The sequence below is a fragment of the Babylonia areolata genome, chromosome 14, assembly GCF_041734735.1.
Source record: "Babylonia areolata isolate BAREFJ2019XMU chromosome 14, ASM4173473v1, whole genome shotgun sequence".
In the NCBI taxonomy this organism is placed as follows: Eukaryota; Metazoa; Mollusca; class Gastropoda; order Neogastropoda; family Buccinidae; genus Babylonia; species Babylonia areolata.
This window is the reverse complement of record NC_134889.1, coordinates 16900686-16923282: the sequence shown is the minus strand read 5'-3', so window position 1 is coordinate 16923282 and position 22597 is coordinate 16900686. Positions and strand designations below refer to the sequence as shown.

Sequence of the window (22597 nt, the reverse complement as noted above, 5' to 3'; positions counted from 1 at the left end):
CAGAAGTCTGCGGTTGAGAATAATGATTGTTTTGATTCTTTGCCTGGTAAGAAGACGATGAATAAAGGGAAGTCACTCCACCTGGAAGTAGGATTTGTCGGTGAGACTGGTTGCCAAAAAGAAAAAAAAAGTGGGGGTATTCATAGAAACGAACTCATTTTGTTGTTTATCAAAAAGAAACTTCATTATCGATCAAATGCAGAAATGGCCCAAGCCAATACTGCATCAACCAATGAAGCGAGCGTAACTCAGACTGTAACTGTCGAGGAGGAAACATCGGTAAGTGACAGAGTCAAAAACTTGACTCAGTAGTGAAAGTACTTATAAGGTTATGATTTTTGTGCATTTAACTTTACGTAAACAGTCAGAAGTATACAAATTCAAATTTCAAATAGTAGTATCAGTAGTGATTACTCATAAAATAGATAGGAGGTACTGGGGACCTCTTAAAATGTCTTCGTGATGGGATATATTTTATATAAATATTTGTTATTGATTTTAGGATGATAGGATATATTTTATATAAATATTTGTTAATGATTTTAGGAATTTATGATGTTACATATCATCAGGTCTGACGGTATTTTGGCAATATCCACATTCCCCCCTTGAGTAGGAATGAGAAGTGTTCACAGTCACACTGTGACAGAGGAATGGAGGGGAAGAAATGTGGATATAGCTAGTGGTGGTGGTGGTGGTAGTAGTAGTAGTAGTAGTAGTGTGTAAGATTTATGAATTATGTAAGACATATATCATAAATGTGTGTGCGCATGCCACAGCGAGTGTCATTTTACAATACTTTGGTCACACTCACAGTGCACTGTCATCCTGTTCATATTATATACATGTGACCAAGCGCGCTATGCTTCCTCCAACACTATTCACGCACAAGCCAGAGCAGACGACGTTTTTCCTCCTAACCCTTGCACAGAATATGTGACGTCACTCTGCTTACATCATTTTGTCCTGGCCAGACCACCTGCTGACTGCTTGACCAGTGTCGTGTCGCGATACGTCATTGGCTGAGAGCAAACTTGTGTTTCTGTTCCACAGTATTTAATTAATAGCTCTTTTGTCAGATCAGTAAACTACTAGTATTATATACTGGCAGAATTCCATCTTTAAATCTATTCCATTTATGTTCGCCTACGTTAAACTGATCTAACGCAGTTTGTAATTTTCAGTGATGAGCTCGTTAAAACTGACCCTGTTCAGGTGACTTAAATTAAGATTATAAATTTATCTTAAATAACCAACACTTCATTTTATACTCATTATAAAGTAGGTGTTGAGCTCTTTCTTTTGCAACTTATCCGACGTAAATCGGTTCAGGAATCATTTAGAAATCTATCACTGAACACCTTTAAACAAACACAATTGTCATCGGATTCTCCGTGATTAGTGACGATCTGCTTGCAAGCACACGTGACGCACTTTGCGGTCCGCTAAACTTGCATAAATTGGCACAGTGAATGATGAGTGGTCATTTCATACCTGGTCAGTCATCTGACCAGAGCCTGCTCTCTCTCTCTTGCTGTGTCGCGGGCAGTGTGTCGTGTGTGTCCCCACAACAGCTGACACCTCGCTACGTATCGCTGTAAGTACTAGTGTGTAGAATGTGTTGATTTGTAAGTTGTATTATTCGACACAGTACTTGTGTTTATATGAGTATGTTCAGTTATTGTTTTGTTCAGTTAATTCTTTGTTCAGTTATTGCTTTGACAAGTTAGTCACAGATCGGCTATGACTGATCTAAATAATTGCCATGTCGTCATCTGCATGGAGCAGTGTTCCATTTGATTCTTAACGTCACAGTCAGTGACGTCTCTGGACACAGATAGTTTGTTCCAGAATGTTGTAGTGAGTGCGTAAAGTTCATTCACCACTTAATGGTTAAGCCATGGTGGTTCTTCACTTACTATCTGGTCTATCAGTTTGCCAGTATAATATCAAAGCCACTGATTCTATTATCTTGTTTATTATTCATGTATTATTTTACATGCTGATATCAATTGTACTGCTACAGTGTGCTCAGTACTCTAAGAGGTGTGTAGTATTCTGCTGTTGTGATTACAAGATAGTGTTGGATTAATTGTTTCAATCACTTTAACTGAGCTATTTAAATGTATTAGAAATGTCATTTGATGTCAGCGTTTGGTCTTCACACATATGCATTATGTTGTTGCGTATCCCAAACCCGAGTGATAGTCTTTCCATGTAAAATGTATCCATGTGCTTTACTGTTCACTTGTGTTGACATGTTGTACTAATGACATTTGTTTGTGTCATTCCAGGCACTGTCTTCTTCTCTTTTTATCTTCTCTTAGCATTGTCTTCTTCTTTTAGAATATTGTAAATAAAACAATAGAAAACCCCATTTGTGACTGGCCTCTATATGTTCCTGGCCTGTGCGTGGGATCTTGTCTATCCTTTAATTCAGTCAATCATATTTAGTTAAGTCTTTTGTGCCGTACCCCCTTCAGTAACCACTCGGTACACGGCTACAAAAGTGGCGTCGCCGACAGGATTTTGATCCTTTAGAATATTCTTACGACAGGATAAAGATCCATCACAAGATTGACCCAAAATTATTCCCTTTAAGGTTTCAATTCTTTTATCCAAATTCAATCCATCCCAAGACCACAGCCCTTTACCACCAAGTGTACCTTGTTACAACTTGGCGCTGTGAGCATAGGATGTGCTAATTCTTTTAATATCTCTTAATAAATCACAGCTCCTAGCCAAGCTAATCTCTATCACATACTTGGCGCTGTGAGCTAGGATCGTACAGGGATAAGAGGTTGTACTAACAGTCATATAGGGATAGTTTAACATAGGAGAAGAGAGAAGACAGTGCAGCAGGTACATCAAGTCCACAAGAAGAAACGTCGCCCACATCAAGATGGCTTCAACTGACTTCCTGCCCAAACTCCCGACGCTATCCGGTGAGAAAGGCAGCAGTGAGGTCGACGACTTCATCAGTGAGGCCAGACTGATTCTCCAGCTACAGCCCCTGGATGACGCGACAGCCTCTCTCTGGCTGATATCAGCCCTTGCAGGCCGATGTCGCCAGCAGATCGTCAGGCTGCCAGCGACTGACGTGGACACCCCAGCCAAGATCCTTGCGGTTCTTGATGAGAACTGGGGAGATCAGCGAGATGCCACAGAGCTTGCCACCACCTTCTTCAACAGGCAGCAGCAGCCCAAGGAGACGGTGACCAACTACGCATCACATCTTCGGTACCTGTGGACCAAGGTCAACAGGGCTGAAGATGGGGTGATGCAGGTGCCAGTGACCATCCTCCGCGACGCTTTCGCCAGAGGCCTTCAGCCAGCTGCACTCAGGCGCGATGTCAGGCGCTTCATCCGCGACCACCCTGACACCACCTTCGAGGCAACAAAGAGGGAGGCCCTGCGATGGCTGCGGGAGGACAGCCACGCCTATGACATCTGCCCCGGTGTAGACAACACCACTGTTGTCCGCCTGGAAGCTCAGCTGGCCACACTCGCAGCTGAGAACGCCAGCCTGCGACATCAGCTGCAGTCACCCATGCCAGCACACGGCCCATATCCTCCAAAACCAGCACTTCATCCTCAACGCTGTGCTGCTGACCATACCCCAGACCCTCCACGCTGTGTCTGGTGTGAGAGGCCCGGCCACACTGAGGACCAGTGTCGGCACAAGCGGCGCTACATTAAGGAGGACAGGCAATCAAAGGCTGAAGACAGACAACCAGCCACATCTAAGGGGAGACGACTGACCACACATGCGGTCAACAAGCAGCATGTCACTGCCAACAAGACACCTCCCCCCAGCCAACTGCACTTGCGACCCAAGCTGCCACCAGAAGAGCTGCGCAGACTTCAGCTTGCTGACCCCACCATTGGGCCAGTCCTGTCTGCATGGCCAGCCACACCAGCCCTCAGCTCCAACTGGCAGACCAATGTGCTGACCCAACAGCATGACAGACTGATCTGCAGGAAGGGTGTCCTGCATCGACGGGTGATGGACCCTAAGCATGGGGCATCTGAGCAGCTGGTGCTTCCCGGCAAGCTCCGCCCCCAGGTCCTGTCATCCATACTACACCGCACGGGGCACCAAGGCTTCCAGCAGGCTGCAGAGATGCTGCGACCCCAGGTCTACTGGCCTGGCATGTACCGTGACCTGGAGCAACACTTCTCCAGTGGCCCATCCAACAGCAACACCACCCAGCCTGCCTGCATTCAGACCCAGTCATTGGAAACCAGGTCAGTCTCTTCCTCTGCAGCAGCACAAAGAAACCAGAGACGCCAACGCAGACGGAGGCGCCACAGCACCACACCTGATGCTGTGGTCCCACAGGTGTCCCCACCTGTAGTCAGCCCCACTCAGCAGAGGCACGAACAACAACAACTACCTGCTGTCACGCCAACTCAGCCGGTCCCACTGCACCACCAGGACAGCAAGGTGTCACACTCTGACACTGATACCGATAGTGACAGTGGTATGTGGCTGACCATGCCCATGCCAAGACCCAGGACACCAACCCGGCGAGCTGCACCAGAGCCGCCTCCACTACCACCAGATCCTGCACCGAGACGGTCTATACGACTGGCAACCAGGGCACCACTGACTGTGTGAGGAGACTGATGTCAAACATTTAACAGCCAGAACAGTGACACTGCAAAACACTCATGTTTCTTATTTTTTTCATTCTTGCTGAACTGAGGCAATGCTGATTTTGTTTTTCCTGTTCCTATTCATGCTGTAATTTTGTTTTCATTTCAAATATTTCTGCATAATTCATGTTTCATGTTATTTTATTTCTCTTCTTGCTTAATTTAACCTGTGATCTAGCTTGTCACAAGGTCTTAGCAATGCAAAAAGTATGTCTATGAACATGCTATAATAATTCATTTTTTTATTTATGCTTTTATACATCATTTAAATGTATGCTTGTTTACATGCGCATCTGACAGTGATATGATAGATAGATTGATAGGCACACAAATGAATGCTTTCCATCTTCATAGTGTATTTACCAAATTGGGACCCCTTCTCTATATCAAACTCTTCAAAGTTAAGTTAGGATGCATTTGACTAAGTCCAAACTCTTAACTTAACCTGGCTAAAGCCACTTTGAATATAGAAGTAGAGTATTGTTCCTAAGAATGTTGCAGTCATTTCACATTCGCATAGCTATTAGTTATCAGCTAAATTATCTCCCTTACCTGCCCAATAATTCTTGTTTGATGCTCAGCTAAGTCTCCTCACAAGAATTACTTTTAATTAACCATCGCGGACGATGGATTTCAAAAGATGGGGGGAGGTGTGACCAAGCGCGCTATGCTTGCTCCAACACTATTCACGCACAAGCCAGAGCAGACGACGTTTTTCCTCCTAACCCTTGCACAGAATATGTGACGTCACTCTGCTTACATCATTTTGTCCTGGCCAGACCACCTGCTGACTGCTTGACCAGTGTCGTGTCGCGATACGTCATTGGCTGAGAGCAAACTTGTGTTTCTGTTCCACAGTATTTAATTAATAGCTCTTTTGTCAGATCAGTAAACTACTAGTATTATATACTGGCAGAATTCCATCTTTAAATCTATTCCATTTATGTTCGCCTACGTTAAACTGATCTAACGCAGTTTGTAATTTTCAGTGATGAGCTCGTTAAAACTGACCCTGTTCAGGTGACTTAAATTAAGATTATAAATTTATCTTAAATAACCAACACTTCATTTTATACTCATTATAAAGTAGGTGTTGAGCTCTTTCTTTTGCAACTTATCCGACGTAAATCGGTTCAGGAATCATTTAGAAATCTATCACTGAACACCTTTAAACAAACACAATTGTCATCGGATTCTCCGTGATTAGTGACGATCTGCTTGCAAGCACACGTGACGCACTTTGCGGTCCGCTAAACTTGCATAAATTGGCACAGTGAATGATGAGTGGTCATTTCATACCTGGTCAGTCATCTGACCAGAGCCTGCTCTCTCTCTCTTGCTGTGTCGCGGGCAGTGTGTCGTGTGTGTCCCCACAACAGCTGACACCTCGCTACGTATCGCTGTAAGTACTAGTGTGTAGAATGTGTTGATTTGTAAGTTGTATTATTCGACACAGTACTTGTGTTTATATGAGTATGTTCAGTTATTGTTTTGTTCAGTTAATTCTTTGTTCAGTTATTGCTTTGACAAGTTAGTCACAGATCGGCTATGACTGATCTAAATAATTGCCATGTCGTCATCTGCATGGAGCAGTGTTCCATTTGATTCTTAACGTCACAGTCAGTGACGTCTCTGGACACAGATAGTTTGTTCCAGAATGTTGTAGTGAGTGCGTAAAGTTCATTCACCACTTAATGGTTAAGCCATGGTGGTTCTTCACTTACTATCTGGTCTATCAGTTTGCCAGTATAATATCAAAGCCACTGATTCTATTATCTTGTTTATTATTCATGTATTATTTTACATGCTGATATCAATTGTACTGCTACAGTGTGCTCAGTACTCTAAGAGGTGTGTAGTATTCTGCTGTTGTGATTACAAGATAGTGTTGGATTAATTGTTTCAATCACTTTAACTGAGCTATTTAAATGTATTAGAAATGTCATTTGATGTCAGCGTTTGGTCTTCACACATATGCATTATGTTGTTGCGTATCCCAAACCCGAGTGATAGTCTTTCCATGTAAAATGTATCCATGTGCTTTACTGTTCACTTGTGTTGACATGTTGTACTAATGACATTTGTTTGTGTCATTCCAGGCACTGTCTTCTTCTCTTTTTATCTTCTCTTAGCATTGTCTTCTTCTTTTAGAATATTGTAAATAAAACAATAGAAAACCCCATTTGTGACTGGCCTCTATATGTTCCTGGCCTGTGCGTGGGATCTTGTCTATCCTTTAATTCAGTCAATCATATTTAGTTAAGTCTTTTGTGCCGTACCCCCTTCAGTAACCACTCGGGCCACGGCCACATACAGTTTGCACAAAGGCCAGGAAGTCCTGAAAAATGAGGGCTGGAAAAGTCTTTGGAAAATATATTTTTTCCTACATGGTCTGGAAAAGTCTTGGACTTGGAGCTGCTTTTTATTTTAAGGAAAAAACCCACACCCTTGACTAATATCATTTGACAAAGAGCTTAGAATTAGATAATAGATAATGAACTAAATAACAAACAACTGGACATAAAAAACAAAAAGTGATGAAAACTGAACATCACTACCTCTTCTTTTCTTTTCTTTTTTTCGGTTAGTTTAGATTTGGGTTTGGTATGGAAATTGTTCAGTCTGTTCTGGGAAAGGTCTGGGAAAAATATGGAATTTTGTTGATAACATCAGTGGGAACCCTGATGATTTAGATGTAATGACTTTGACCTTTTTCAGCACAATCCCACTCTGCAGCTGAAGCTGAGGAAGCCAAAGTCTGACCTTAAAGTGAAGTGGACAACGGAGACAGTAGACAACGAAAATATGAACAAGAAGAAGTCCAAGTGTAAGTAGACCATGAATCTTCAAGGATGCAGCTTCAGTTTCAGTTTCAGTTTCAAGGAGGCATTAAAGCATGTAGACTGATACAAATGCTACACCACATCTGCTGTTAAAAGAAAAAAAACAACAACAAAAAAACCACCCCCAAAAACCACCCCAAAACAACCTGATCTTTGCATAAATTCAACATATTGATTAGGCTTTGAGCATCTTCCCTAGGTTTGTGAAAAACATTAGCATTGTTGATTTTTCCCTTTTTAAATTTTTTTTTAAAGATATGCGCAGCACTACAGGAGAGCGTGTCTGGGCATTGTGTTGTATATTTTCTGCTTTTCATATCTTTGGTATTTATACAATCACCATCACTGAGCTGTGAGCATAAAGATAAAAATATATTATATTTGATTATGAGCTTACCAATAATACATACATTGTTTTGCACAGACAGGTCTGTGTATAATGAATCAGTCAGTGTTTTTATTGTAACATGCGGGCATGACCAAAAGCTGTGTTGTGTCAAGGGTATTCTTTTCTCCTCTGTATGATAGTCATTTTGTTTGTTTGTTTGTTGTTGGTATTTTTGTATTGGGGGAGAGGGGGGGGGGGAGTGCAGGTAAACAACTGTGACTTCAGTTTAAAAGGTGTCCCAAAAAAAGAAGAAAAAAGATTGTAAAACTGAAGTACCTGAAAAGGATCGCTACAGAGGGAGTGAGTGAGTGAGTTGGGGGATGAGTGAAATATATATATATATATATATATATGTATATATCAAACTACAGAGAATGTGGCAGGAAAGAGAGTGATTGCATATTTACACGAAAAATGCTATGGTGCTAGCTGTTTGGATCGTCTAAATTATTTAGATCCAACTTAAAACTTGTGTGAAGATTATGATGAAAATATAAACATTGCAACAGCTATACCGGTGATGGTGAAGAAATGATGATGAGACATTGACTATAGCGGTGATTATGGTGATAGTGGTGATGAGACATAGTAATGATGATGATGATGATGACAAAATTGGTGAGCACTGTTCATTTGACACCTGGCAGGCTGCTGTGTGTACGAAAAACCCAAAGTGTTTGGAGAGTCTTCCTCCTCTTCAGAGGACGATGATGAGACCAACAGTTGCCATGGACACAAGAAGAAATGCTATCGTCATCACGGTGGTCATCAACACAACCATGATGGGGAAGGTGGGTGAAGCTAACTGATCCATTTGTGGACATGATGGGACAGGTGGTGCAGTTAACTGATCCATTTGTGGACATGATGGGGCAGATGAGTGAAGCTAACCGATCCATTTGTGGACATGATGGGGCAGATGAGTGAAGCTAACCGATCCATTTGTGGACATGATGGTGCAGGTGGGTGAAGCTAACCAATCCATTTGTGGACATGATGGGGCAGATGAGTGAAGCTAACCGATCCATTTGTGGACATGATGGGGCAGGTGGGTGAAGCTAACCGATCCATTTGTGGACATGATGGGGCAGATGCGTGAAGCTAACCGATCCATTTGTGGACATGATGGGGCAGGTGGGTGAAGCTAACCGATCCATTTGTGGACATGATGGGGCAGATGCGTGAAGCTAACCGATCCATTTGTGGATATGATGGGTCAGGTGAGTGAAACTAACTGATCCATTTATGGACATGATGAGGCAGGTGGGTGAAGCTAACCGATCCATTTGTGGATATGATGGGTCAGGTGAGTGAAACTAACTGATCCATTTATGGACATGATGAGGCAGGTGGGTGAAGCTAATCGATCCATTTGTGGATATGATGGGTCAGGTGAGTGAAACTAACTGATCCATTTAAGGACATGATGGGGCAGATGAGTGAAGTTAACTGACCGGTTTGTGGACATGATGGGGCAGGTGAGTGAAACTAACTGTTCCACTTGTGGACATGATGGGGCACGTGGATGAAGCCTTGTTCTAACACTAATTCATCATTTGTGGGTTTTTTTACAGTCTAAAATGTCAAGTTGATTTACTAGTCGCCATCATACTGAATGCATCAAGTCTTAACTCACTCAGTACGGCCAGTCCTCTCTTCTCCTCTACACAGACCCCTCGGATGTCCAGTGGGTGTCTGAATGACCCAACCTTTAGCTTCTGTCGTCAGAATTGTGGTATTCTTTGTCAACATTCACCTCTTCAGTATAAGAGCCTTCCGCTTGCAATATTTTGATGATGGTAATTGGGGTGAAACGCTGTTAACGTCGTCTCTTTCGCCGTTCGTATGGAGAGAGTTAAGTTTAGTTCATCTCTTAAACAAGCTGTCACACACACACAAAGGGTCAGTGTTGGACATGGTCAAGGGATGGAAATCCATTTGGAAACATCAGACTGTCATTTGCAAACATAATTGTGTTAATTCCCTTAAAATGTGACAGTCTCAGTAAAAATCTTGAGATTCTTCTGCTTAAATATAAGCAGAGCAGATTTAACGCTAAGGTTGTGCTCTGGTTACCTGTACGCAGAATAGGGCAATCGAGTAAAGATGCTTACCTGCCAGCACAGTGTTGATGGGGGTCTGGGCTCAATTCCCGCTATTGCTCTTTCTCCCAAGTTTGACTGGAAAATCAAACTGAGTGTCTAGTCATTTGGATGAGACGATAAACTGATGTTCAGTGTGCAGCATGCACTTGGCACACAGAAAAAGAACCCATAACAACCGAAGTCAGTTACTAAGTGTTGTCATCTGGCAAAAATTTTGAAGAAGAAATCCACTCTGATATGTACACAAATATATGTGCAGGCAAGAAAAGCCTGATGAGCGTGTTGGTTTATGCCGCTGTCAAGCGTCTGCTTAGCAGATGTGGTGTAGTTTACGAAAGTGGATTTGTACAAACGCAGTGACACTTAGAGAAACTGAAACTGGAGAACTATAGACTCTGACGCAAACCTGGGGCACCATACACAGACAGGCCCAAAAGAGATAGGAGTGGTGGTGGTTCTTCATTGCTTCCCTTTGGGTTCATGCCAGTGGGAGTAGTGGGCAGTAAGTACTTGCTTCTGCAAGCCTGCCTGGATATTCAGGAAATTTGGTTGCCTGTCACTTCCATGAACACTTTTGTGACCAAGCAGTATCTGCATTGTTGCTTCCCCTGGACCATGCAGTTTTGACTGTAGCAGTCATCAGTGCAGGTGGAGCAGTGTAAAAGCTCACTGTGCTATAATCACGAACAAATTTTCCAACACTTCGTTAACAGCAAGTTCAGAGAGTGGTGGTTTCTCCCTGACAATCCTGTGTAGTGAAGCCCTTCCTTTTTTTTCCTTTTTAAAGTTTTTTTTCTCCTGTTTTCCATAACAGCTAAAACTAATTGGTATCAACATAAATGACGGTTTGTTGGTTGCAGACTGGAGGCAAAATTTCACAGGACTGAAAATTTGTCGGTCGCAGTCAGAAATGTGTCGAATTTAAGTCAGTGTCATATTGTTGCTGGATTAGCGATCCCGCATTAGGGCATTTTCTGGTTTGCAGACTATTGTTTCTTTAGGCTGTGTGTTTAAGATAGAGAAAGACAATAATGGTTGTTTGTGATGAAAAAAAAGTAAAGAAAGAAATGGAGAAGATTTTAATTGGCCAACAGCAAGCCTGCAGCCTTGGGCAGAGAAGTGTAGGCACTGAGATACAGCTATGCCATACATGTCTTGCGTTGAAATCTCATGACAGCTATGCCATACGTGTCTTGTGTTCGAAACTCAGCTATACCATATGTGTCTTGTGTTTGAATCTCATTCAGCACTATGCCTATACACACTGCGCAGGCCCCACTGAATGTGCATACTGTCTGGCACCAGAGCGTGGCTATCTGTTGGTGATTGATCACACTGGTTCTCTGATTTTTAAATCATTTCTTTGATTCAGCTGTCTTAGCTTATTATCAACTTATCAACACTGTTATTTCCCTCATATTTACATGTGTTGACCATATGTGTGTGTGTGTGTGTGTCTTAAAACAACAGCGGATATGTTATGTCAGCCAGTATGCTAATATCTCCTCCATTGGAAAAGAAAGATTCAGTCAATTTATTTATTCATTTCACAGTGCATTGAGAAACAATTTGGGAAGGGACATTACTCAGTAGTCATCTGTGTAAGTTTTTTTTTACTCATTTGAGTACAGGTCAACTGCATTCTTCATCATTCTGTTGCATGCTGACTTTTTTTTTCCATCTCTTTCTTTCTCTCTCTCTCTCTCTCTCTCATTATCCCTTTTAACGAGGAAAGGAATGCAGTATTTCTTACTAATCGTTTTTTCCCCTCTAAGGAAAATAATGCCCTGTTCCTGTTTGAATATTATTTTTATATCTGATCAAGTTACTAGTACCGTGTTCCTGTCTGATAATAATTTTTCTATCTAATCCAATCAAAATAATGCCGTGTTCTCTCTGATCCAATCAGAATAAAGCTGTGTTCTCTCTGATCCAATCAAAATAACGCTGTGTTCTCTCTGATCCAGTCAAAATAAAGCCGTGTTCCTGTCTGATGATCATTTTTCTCTCTGATCCAATGAACATAAAGCTGTGTTCTCTCTGATCCAATCCAAATAAAGCAGTGTTCTTTCTGATCCAATCCAAATCATACCATGTTCTGTCTGATCCAATCCAAATAATGCTGTATTCTCTCTGATCCAATCTTCTTCTTCTTCTGTGTTCCTGGGCTGCAACTCCCATGTTCACTCGTATGTACACGAGTGGGCTTTTACGTGTATGACCATTTTTACCCCGCAATGTAGGCAGCCATACTCCACTTTCAGGGGGTGTATGCTGGGTATGTTCTTGTTTCCATAATCCACCGAATGCTGACATGGATTACAGGATCTTTAACGTGCGTATTTGATCTTCTGCTTGCGTATACTCATGAAGGGGGTTCAGGCACTAGCAGGTCAGCATGTATGTTGACCTGGGAGATCGTAAAAATCACCACCCTTTACCCACCAGGTGCCGTTGCCGTGATTCGAACCCAGAACCCTCAGATTGAAAGTCCAATGCTTTAACCACTCGGCTATTGCGCCTGTCAAGATCCAATCTAAATAATGCCATGTTCTCTCTGATCCGATCCAAATCATGCTGTGTTCTCTCTGATCCGATCCAAATCATGACGTGTTCTCTCTCATCCAATCCAAATCATGCCGTGTTCTCTCTCATCCAATCCAAATCATGCTGTGTTCTCTCTCATCCAATCCAAATCATGCTGTGTTCTCTCTCATCCAATCCAAATCATGCCGTGTTCTCTCATGCTGTGTTCTCTCTCATCCAATCCAAATCATGCTGTGTTCTCTCTCATCCAATCCAAATCATGCCGTGTTCTCTCTGATCCAATCCAAATCATGCTGTGTTCTCTCTCATCCAATCCAAATCATGCCGTGTTCTCTCATGCTGTGTTCTCTCTCATCCAATCCAAATCATGCCGTGTTCTCTCTCATCCAATCCAAATCATGCCGTGTTCTCTCTGATGTGTCCCAGGACGCAGAGGGTCAGACCCAGTGGACGGACAAGGCCCCTCCAGCTCCTCCTAACAGCAGTGGAGGATGGAAGTGTGAAACACCAGGTGGTACCAGCCTGACAGCTACTGCTACTATTACTACTGATGATATCCCCTTTGATTGTACAGCTGATTGCCATCAGATTACTTACCATCAGATTACTTATCTTTTATCCAGATAGTGATGGGAGGCCGTGATGCTGAAGTTTTTGTCATTGATGTAGTCAATAATGAGGCTTGTGAAATCATTGGTAGTGCTGTGATGTCAGAATAGGGAAGGTTTATATGGCATTTGGTTCACTTTGTTGTTGTTATTCATATCATCACAGAAGAGAGAGAACTAGAGTCAGGCAGTCAGACAGACAGACACAGAGAGAGAGAAAGAGAAAGAAATAATTTTGTTATAATTTATGAGTTAGAAAATTGGATTGGACAAGGATGTGGAGAAGAGTGATTTTTGTTAGTTTGTTTGTTTGTTGTTGTTTTTTTCATTCACAGTAGATTGATATTTGTCTGAACGCAGTGACGCCTCCTTGAGAAACTGAAACTGAAATTTGATAAGATTAAGAGAGAGAGAGATTAGATTCTGTATTCACAGTATGGAGGTGGAACCTTCACAACCCAGACACTCACCTTTCTGCAGACAAGAGCTTCCCGCTCAGAACGCCACAAGAGAAGCCAGGACCTCATAACCCCTTCAGACCGCCAGCACTTGCACTTGGAACACCATACAGACACACAGACGGACAGACAGACCTCACAACCTGGACAGACAGCCAGGACTCACCCCTCCCCTCAAGCAGAATAAATACAAAACAACCCTTCATGAAAACAAGCCCCAGGCCCTGAACAACGTTGACATTGACCCCATAACTGCCGAACCTTGGAGAGATGAGATCAGTGTGGAATGTAAAGTGCAGCAGCTGCTTCTGTGTGCTTTGAAGTGGTGTCATTGATTTTGCTGATCAAAAAACAACACCAGTCAAAGAGGAAGAAGTCTGGAAATGTAAAAAACAACAACAATACTCAATAGCTGACATCCTGACAAGTATAAAATAAGCTCATTTTTAACACTGACAGCCCTTCGCTGATGAGCGTACTCATCAGCAGCAGTCAGGTGGTTAAGGGCGCTAGCCGGTAGATGGTTAAACTCCACTCTGCTCAACTTGCACCACACACATCACAACGGTGTCATGTTTTTCATGGCTCAGTGGCGTGTGGATTGTGAACGCTGATCATTATTTCCGGTGGTAGTCTGTGTTGTGAGCAGTTCTGTGGCAGCGTGCTGGTGATTCTGTGTTGGAAGTGTAGAGGAGAGGAGGAACTGAGGTACTTTGTGTATGGTTAGGTATTGTTGGTATACTTTGTTGTTGTTTTGTTTTGTATGTGGGAGCATGGGTGTGTGTAGCAGTGTGTTGTATGGTTGTGTGATGTTTGTTGTTGTTTTGTATGGTGTGTGTGTGTGTGTGTGTGTGTTCCATAATTTTGGTCAGAGGCTGAGTGACTGAAGTACTTTGATCTTGTGTTAGTTAGGACATTGAATGTGAAGGATCTTGTATTTGTTGGTACATTGAATGTGAAGGATCTTGTGTTAGTTTGGACATTGTATGTGAAGGATCTTGTGTTAGTTTGGGCATTGTGTGTGAAGGATCTTGTGTTAGTTTGGACATTGAATGTGAAGGATCTTGTGTTAGTTTGGACATTGAATGTGAAGGATCTTGTGTTAGTTTGGACATTGTATGTGAAGGATCTTGTGTTAGTTTGGACATTGAATGTGAAAGATCTTGTGTTAGTTTGGACATTGAATGTAAAGCATTTTGTGTTTGTTGGGACACTGAATGTGAGGGATCTTGTATTAGTTGGGACATTGAATGTGAAGGATCTTGTGTTAGTTTGGACATTGGATGTGAAGCATCTTGTGTTATTCATGTATCACTATCAATTTGGACATTGAATGTGAAGCATTTTGTGTTAGTAGGGACATTGAATGTGAGAAATCTTGTGTTAGTCTGGACATTGAATGTGAAGCATCTTGTATTAGTTTGGACATTGGATGTGAAGCATCTTGTGTTATTCATGTTTCACTATCAGTTTGGACACTGAATGTGAAGCATCTCGTCTTAGTTTGGACATTGAATGTGAAGCATCTTGTCTCAGTTTGGACACTGGATGTGAAGCATCTTGTGTTAGTTTGGACAATGAATGTAAAAGATTATATATACTATATATTTCCTATGTGTGTCCACGAGTGTGTGTTTTCTGTATTGATTTTCTATGATATTCTTGTGGGGTGTAGTAACAGTGTATGCCTCTGATTATTCAGTTTTTACTCTCTCCTTATAGCTAGACAACCATGTGTGCCATTGCAGGTTTCTTTTCTTTTTCTTGACTGTGTGAATACTATAGTTAGACCTGTTCATTTGCTTGGAATTGATTGTATTTCTGCAAGCACACATTAGACGAATTGAGCCTTGTTTCACACTAGCCTGGATAAACTGAACCTTGTTTCATTCATGTAATATTTCATTTTTATCTTTTATAATTATTGAAAAGAAAAATGTGTCTAACAAGAAAAGTGGCTCACGCTAAGGAAGTTCTTGCTGTTTTTAGAATTTTTTTTTTATTTGTTTTTTCAGCCTGCAAGTGTATTTGTTTTCCTACCAAAATGGATTTTTCTACAGAATTTTACCAAGGACAACCCTTTTGTTGTGATTTTTGGTGTTTGCTTTTTTACATGCTCAAAGTACATGCTGCACACAGGACCTCGGTTATTTGTCTCACTGAATGACTGGCGCCCAGACCAGCACTCAAGTGGAGGGTGCATCTTTGTGAGCATCACAAGAAATAGCAGGGGCTGTGGCAGAATGGGCCAGGTGTTGGACGTCTGACCCAGTGTTCACCAGTGATCAGGGTTCAAGGCCCTGTTTCCGCAAGGTGTTGTGTCTTTTGGAAAGGCACTTTACTGGTTTTCCTCATTCCAACCTGGTGTGAATGGGCACACCTGGGGCCGTATTCAAGACAAAATTCATTTAGCCTTCAGGCAAGTTATCTTTGACATGGTTGAGACCTGCAGGTACAGTTTACCTTGAAGGATAAGTTATCTTCGTATTCAAGACACACACGGTTCGCTCAGACAGCTAACCCATCGTCTTTTTTTAAAAAATCCCGACGATTCCCATCTGCACATGCTCTCAGTTTCACTTCTCATTGTACAACAGCTCGGAACATTGCCGAGAGAGAGTTCGTAAAACACGTGCTATCCGTAAATCAGGCCTGTTTTCCCTTTAAAAAAAAAAAAAAAAAAAGAAAACTGCTGCAAGGATCCGCCATATTTACCTCTGCTTCGTGGGCAGTCACCCTTGGCAGGTAGTAAGGGTACATTGCCTTCGGGTTTGTAGACACACAGGTAGACTCTTGTGTTCATGAATACTGGATATTGCTTACCCTCGGGCAGTTTGCCTTGCCTCAGGCAGATTACCCACAGGTACACATTTACCCTCAGGCACGATGTTCTCTTGAATACGGCCCCTCACCAGCAGGGGAGAGTCAAAAGCAGCGGAAGGAGAGGATTAGGCCCCCCTCCTTACTTTGCTAAGTACTGGACACAGTGGATATGAATTCACTGTCCCTGTGGCCATAAAAGGTTGTGAGACCTTACACTGTTTAAGTCTTGTCTTGACCACGAGAAAGAAAAAATGTTAAAGCAAAAGTTAATATGTCTCATCACACTGCTTATCTCTCAGTCTTTCTGTCTGTCTGTGTGAGCTCACACCGTTAAGTGAATGATTAATTGATTGTTTATATCATAGATTTTTTTCTCTCTCTTTTTCTTGTGTTTGCTTGTTAAGTAGAAAACAAACAAACAAACAAAAAACCTGAAAACTACATTGGTATGGCCACATAACAAAGTCCAGTGGCTTTGCTAAAGCAATCCTTCAAGGAAGTGTGGACATTGCAGAATGGACAGATAAACAGAGAACCAAGCTTTGACACACACTGTGACACAACCTGTTACTGGTGGAATCTGTGAACAGTTCCCAATGACTCTGGGGTGAAGAAAAAGAAGCACAGATGTGCTTGAAATTAGGATTGTACTAGTTTATTTCTGTTGGAGTGCTCCCATTTCACTGAAAACATATTTTGTGTGTGTGCGGGAGAATGTGATTATGTGCAGCTAGAAGCAGGCCTGTGTAATGGTTCTTATTATGATGTTTGTTTTGTTTGGGAGGGAGGGGTTGTGGTGGGGAAGTTGGGGAAGGGGGTGGGGAGGAGGGATGGGGTTGATGCATGTTTTATGTGTGATCCTTTGTTCACTGATATACATGTCCAGTGTACATGTGATGAAAAAATATGTGTGTGTTTGTGTGTGTGATTCCATTTTCTCTGCTTTTTTGACTCACTTGCGTAAACAAAGTGTGTCTGTTTTAACCTGGTGTTCGGTTGTGTGTGTGTCTGTGTGTCCGTGGTAAACTTTAACATTGCCATTTTTTTCTGGAAATACTTTGTCTGCCAATACCAAATTTGACTTAAACATAGTATGAAAAAAAAGTCTTCACAGTCATACCAATAACAGGTTGTAAGTTACCCGAATTGAGCCGTTTTTTTTCCGAATCATTAACGGTTTATTTCGTTGACATTTGTTCCGAAATCCGAAAATTCTAAAAACCGCTTCCCACTGATTCAGGCCTACTAGCGGGTAGGTTGTATTCGAAGACATGACATCGTTTTTCTTGTTTACAATTAAAGGGAAAGAAATGCAAATTCTGGACAGAACACATACAGTAATACTAACTACATCATCGACGTGTTTACTATATATAAATATTCTAAAGTGGACACTGAATTAACTGGAATGAACATAAAAAGAAAAATTGAATCGATCATTTCTTTCAGCTCATTGTAGGCCTCAACTGGTTCGTGCAGATCTTGAGATCTAATGTGTTGCTTTGTGCTTGAAGGGATAGCAAATTCTCCTTTACCGCCGAAATAAAAGAATAATCGAGATATAATGAAACACACAAAAAACATTATTTAAACGGCGTTATTACGTCCACTACAATCACATCTATTTATCGCAGGAAGAAGAAAAACGTCAACATTGTTTTCAGTTTTAAATTTTGGCAAACGACATCAGATGCTCTGCAGCAGTAGGCATTGGTCTGCTTGCTTTGGAACAAAACAGGCATAGTTCGATCCCGCTCGCATACCTTTTTTTTCTTCTTCTATTTTTCTCCCAAGCTTATTTTATATATGATATTTAATACAGAGCACTTTGCAACGATTTAAAAAAATTTTTTTTCTCCTCGTGATTCCTTGACTGGATAAAGAGTGAAGCACAAGTGAGTCTTGAAGGCTTTGATTAGTTTTTTATTTGTTTCGTTTCATTAACACCGATGAATAGCTTTGTGACTGTACATTATAATGTTTTGGTGTTTGATATATATAATCTGATTAGTGAGATGAGATCTGCATCCACCTGAATTGCAACTGACATTCTAAGAGACAGAGAGAGTGAGAGAGAGCAAAAGAAACACACACACACACACACACACACACACACACACACACACACACACACTGACACTTAGAGATTGACACTCCAACAGACAAGGCAGAGACAAAGAGACAGGCTGTAGACAGACAGACAGACGAATAAAGAGAGAAAGACAGACAGACAGAGCAGAGGCATTCCTTGGGTTAAAAATACCCGCCAATCCAATTGAGTTGCCCGGGACAATAAAACCTTTTAGTGTGGGATTCAAGTGACCATCAAACCTGCGGGCAATGGTGTACCTTTAGTGTGGTATTCAAGTAACCATCAAACCTGCGGGCAAAGGTGTACCTGTGAGTTAATCAACATGAGGTGAGGCTTACCTGTTTGGTTTGTCTCGTGTGGATTTACCGGCAGGTACGTTGGTGTCTTGAATATCATCACCCTTGGTGGGCAAGTGGAAATGATCGATCCATTTGTCCATTGGGAAATCAGTGTTTGACTTGTGTCAGTGTGAATGGGTGAAGAAGACATCCAGAGTTTGACTTGTGTCAGTGTGAGAGGGTGGCGGAGACATCTAGTGTTTGACTTGTGTCAGTGTGAGAGGGTGGCGGAGACATCTAGTGTTTGACTTGTGTCAGTGTGAGAGGGTGGCAGAGACATCCGGAGTTTGACTTGTGTCAGTGTGAGAGGGTGGCGGAGACATCAAGTGTTTGACTTGTGTCAGTGTGAGAGGGTGGCGGAGACATCCAGTGTTTGACTTGTGTCAGTGTGAGAGGGTGGCGGAGACATCCAGTGTTTGACTTGTGTCAGTGTGAGAGGGTGGCGGAGACATCCAGTGTTTGACTTGTGTCAGTGTGAGAGGGTGGCGGAGACATCCAGTGTTTGACTTGTGTCAGTGTGAGAGGGTGGCGGAGACATCCAGTGTTTGACTTGTGTCAGTGTGAGAGGGTGGCGGAGACATCCAGTGTTTGACTTGTGTCAGTGTGAGAGGGTGGCGGAGACATCTAGTGTTTGACTTGTGTCAGTGTGAGAGGGTGGCGGAGACATCCAGTGTTTCACTTGTGTCAGTGTGAAGGGGTGACAGAGACAACCAGTGTTTGACTTGTGTCAGTGTGAAAGTGATGGAGACATCCAGTGTTTGACTTGTGTCAGTGTGAAAGTGATGGAGACATCCAGAGTTTGACTTGTGTCAGTGTGAAAGTGATGGAGATATCCAGAGTTTGACTTGTGTCAGTGTGAAAGTGATGGATACATCCAGTGTTTGACTTGTGTCAGTGTTAAAGTGACTGAGACAACCAGTGTTTGACTTTTGTCAGTGTGAAAGTGATGGAGATATCCAGAGTTTGACTTGCGTCAGTGTGAAAGTGATGGAGACATCCAGTGTTTGACTTGTGTCAGTGTTAAAGTGACTGAGACAACCAGTGTTTGACTTGTGTCAGTGTGAAAGTGACGGATATATCCAGAGTTTGACTTGTGTCAGTGTGAAAGTGATGGAGACATCCAGTGTTTGACTTGTGTCAGTGTGAAGGGTGACGGAAACAACCAGTGTTTGACTTGTGTCAGTGTGACGGGGTGACGGAGACAACCAGTGTTTGACTTGTGTCAGTATGAAGGGGTGACTGAGACATCCAGTGTTTGACTTGTGTCAGTGTGAACAGGTGACAGAGACATCCAGAGATTGACTTGTGTCAGTGTGAAGGGTGACGGAGACATCCAGTGTTTGACTTGTGTCAGTGTGAAGGGTGACGGAGGCATCCAGTGTTTGACTTGTGTCAGTGTGAAGGGGTGACAGAGACATCCAGTGTTTGACTTGTGTCAGTATGAATGGGTGACAGAGACATCCAGTGTTTGACTTGTGTCAGTGTGAAGGGGTGACAGAGACATCCAGTGTTGGACGTGTGTCAGTGTGAGGGGTGAAGAAGACAACCAGTGTTTGACTTGTGTCAGTGTGAACGGGTGACAGAGACATCCAGAGATTGACTTGTGTCAGTGTGAAAGGGTGACGGAGATTAGCAGTGTTTGACTTGTGCTCAGTGTGAAAGGGTGACGGAGATTAGCAGTGTTTGACTTGTGCTCAGTGTGAAAGGGTGATGGAGATTAGCAGTGTTTGACTTGTGCTCAGTGTGAAAGGGTGACGGAGATTAGCAGTGTTTGACTTGTGCTCAGTGTGAAAGGGTGACGGAGATTAGCAGTGTTTGACTTGTGCTCAGTGTGAAAGGGTGACGGAGATCAGCAGTGTTTGACTTGTGCTCAGTGTGAAAGGGTGACGGAGATTAGCAGTGTTTGACTTGTGCTCAGTGTGAAAGGGTGATGGAGATTAGCAGTGTTTGACTTGTGCTCAGTGTGAAAGGGTGACGGAGATTAGCAGTGTTTGACTTGTGCTCAGTGTGAAAGGGTGACGGAGATCAGCAGTGTTTGACTTTTGCTCAGTGTGAAAGGGTGATGGAGATCAGCAGTGTTTGACTTGTGCTCAGTGTGAAAGGGTGACGGAGATCAGCAGTGTTTGACTTGTGCTCAGTGTGAAAGGGTGACGGAGATCAGCAGTGTTTGACTTGTGCTCAGTGCAGAACGAGGGCTGCCCCCGCCCACCCTCGCCCCGCCCCATTCCCACCTTATCCACTTTTAACGCCTCCACCCCCCTCACTCTGGGTTTTATTTTCCCTTTGTGCTACATACTATTATGAGTTATGTCTGCTGTCTTATTGCACTGTTCCTTTTACTAACCAGTCTCTTTACTTTGGGAGGGCAAGAAGGAAAAGGTGGGGTATGGGTCTCTCTCTCTCTCTCTCTCTCTCTCTCTCTCTCTCTCCTAGTTTTTCCCGGGACAACGAACAAGTTGATTGTCTGGAATTTCCAAGTCTTGCTGTCAAATGACAGAAAGTCGGACAGGAGGGCAGACAGACAAACATAGAAAGACAGACAGAACACAGTCAGCCAGACAGGGAATGAAACGGAGAGAACGAGAGAGGGTGCATGTGAAAAAGAATATTTCCGTATTTTGATTATTATACCTGTGCAGTCCGCCACGTATGTCTGTACTGTTTGCTTGTAACCAGCTTTGTTTCGGGGTCTGATACAATCAATGAAACGTTTCTTGTTGACTGGGACTCTGTTGAAACCGTCAGCGTGGTTTCTCACTTTCTCGTTCTGTGTATGTGTGTGAGTGTGTGTGTGTGTGTGTGTGTGTGTGTGTGTGTGTGTGTGTGTGTGGTTGCTTTTAAAAAAAAGTTTTTATTTTTTTATTATTTTTTTTTTAGAGGAATGTGTATGTGCGTATGCATATCCATCCGTTAACAAGAGCTTAATACACGCGCACATGCACAAACATGTACACATACAGACACACACATACATATATGCCTACTTTCTTTCACATACAAGTCACACGCACATACACTCGCATATACGAGGGGGGATGAGGTGTGGGGCTCATTATGTGTCTGAAAAGAGGAAAACTACAAACCAACAAAAACCCAACAATCGATTTTCGTCAATCAACAGGGCAATGATACCAAAGCTAAGAGATAACAAATATCGTTCATGCTGAGATGCCAGCCATCGTTCAGTTCCTGACAATCTGTTGGACTGTGTAAAGCTAAGATGTCAGCGATCGTTCAGTTCCCGACAATCTGTTGGACTGTGTAAAGCTAAGATGTCAGCGATCGTTCAGTTCCTGACAATCTGTTGGACTGTGTAAAGCTGTCAGCGATCGTTCAGTTCCTGACAATCTGTTGGACTGTGTAAAGCTAAGATGCCAGCCATCGTTCAGTTCCTGACAATCTGTTGGTCTGTGTAAAGCTAAGATGCCAGCCATCGTTCAGTTCCTGACAATCTGTTGGACTGTGTAAAACACAGAGCGGGGTAATGATGATGGCCCTTCTGCAGGAAGCGCCACGGTGGCTAGTTCACAGCGTGATATTCATGCTGTGATCAGTCACGACGTATGTCAGGGAAAATCGTTCAATGAAAGCTTTTTAAAGTTTGTCACCTTGCTTTGGCAAGCAGTCGCCACGTAGGTCAGCAGTTTTAAATTGAGTCAAAGATTTTTTTTCTGCCCCACGATCTGCACCGTTTCAGTAGCATTATTCCCACGCCACTCATTCCGACCCTCCACAC

General features: G+C 42.6%; 1 protein-coding gene across 1 annotated transcript; it reads left to right on the top strand.

The window, feature by feature from the left end:
• The first annotated feature begins 76 nt into the window (after positions 1 to 76).
• Positions 77 to 16268, top strand: LOC143289874 (uncharacterized). The gene is made up of 4 exons (XM_076599079.1): positions 77 to 279; positions 7378 to 7486; positions 8538 to 8681; positions 12969 to 16268. The coding sequence occupies exons 1-4, from the start codon at positions 205 to 207 to the stop codon at positions 13019 to 13021; spliced, it is 381 nt and encodes a 126-aa protein (XP_076455194.1). The 5' UTR covers positions 77 to 204; the 3' UTR covers positions 13022 to 16268.
• Positions 16269 to 22597: the final 6329 nt, after the last annotated feature.

Bases quoted from the DNA above. Each gene is read 5' to 3' on its own strand.
- LOC143289874 (XM_076599079.1), top strand. From the start codon at position 205: ATGGCCCAAGCCAATACTGCATCAACCAATGAAGCGAGCGTAACTCAG. The intron at 280-7,377 runs GTAAGTGACAGA...GACCTTTTTCAG, and splicing joins CTGTCGAGGAGGAAACATCG to CACAATCCCACTCTGCAGCT. The intron at 7,487-8,537 runs GTAAGTAGACCA...GACACCTGGCAG, and splicing joins GAACAAGAAGAAGTCCAAGT to GCTGCTGTGTGTACGAAAAA.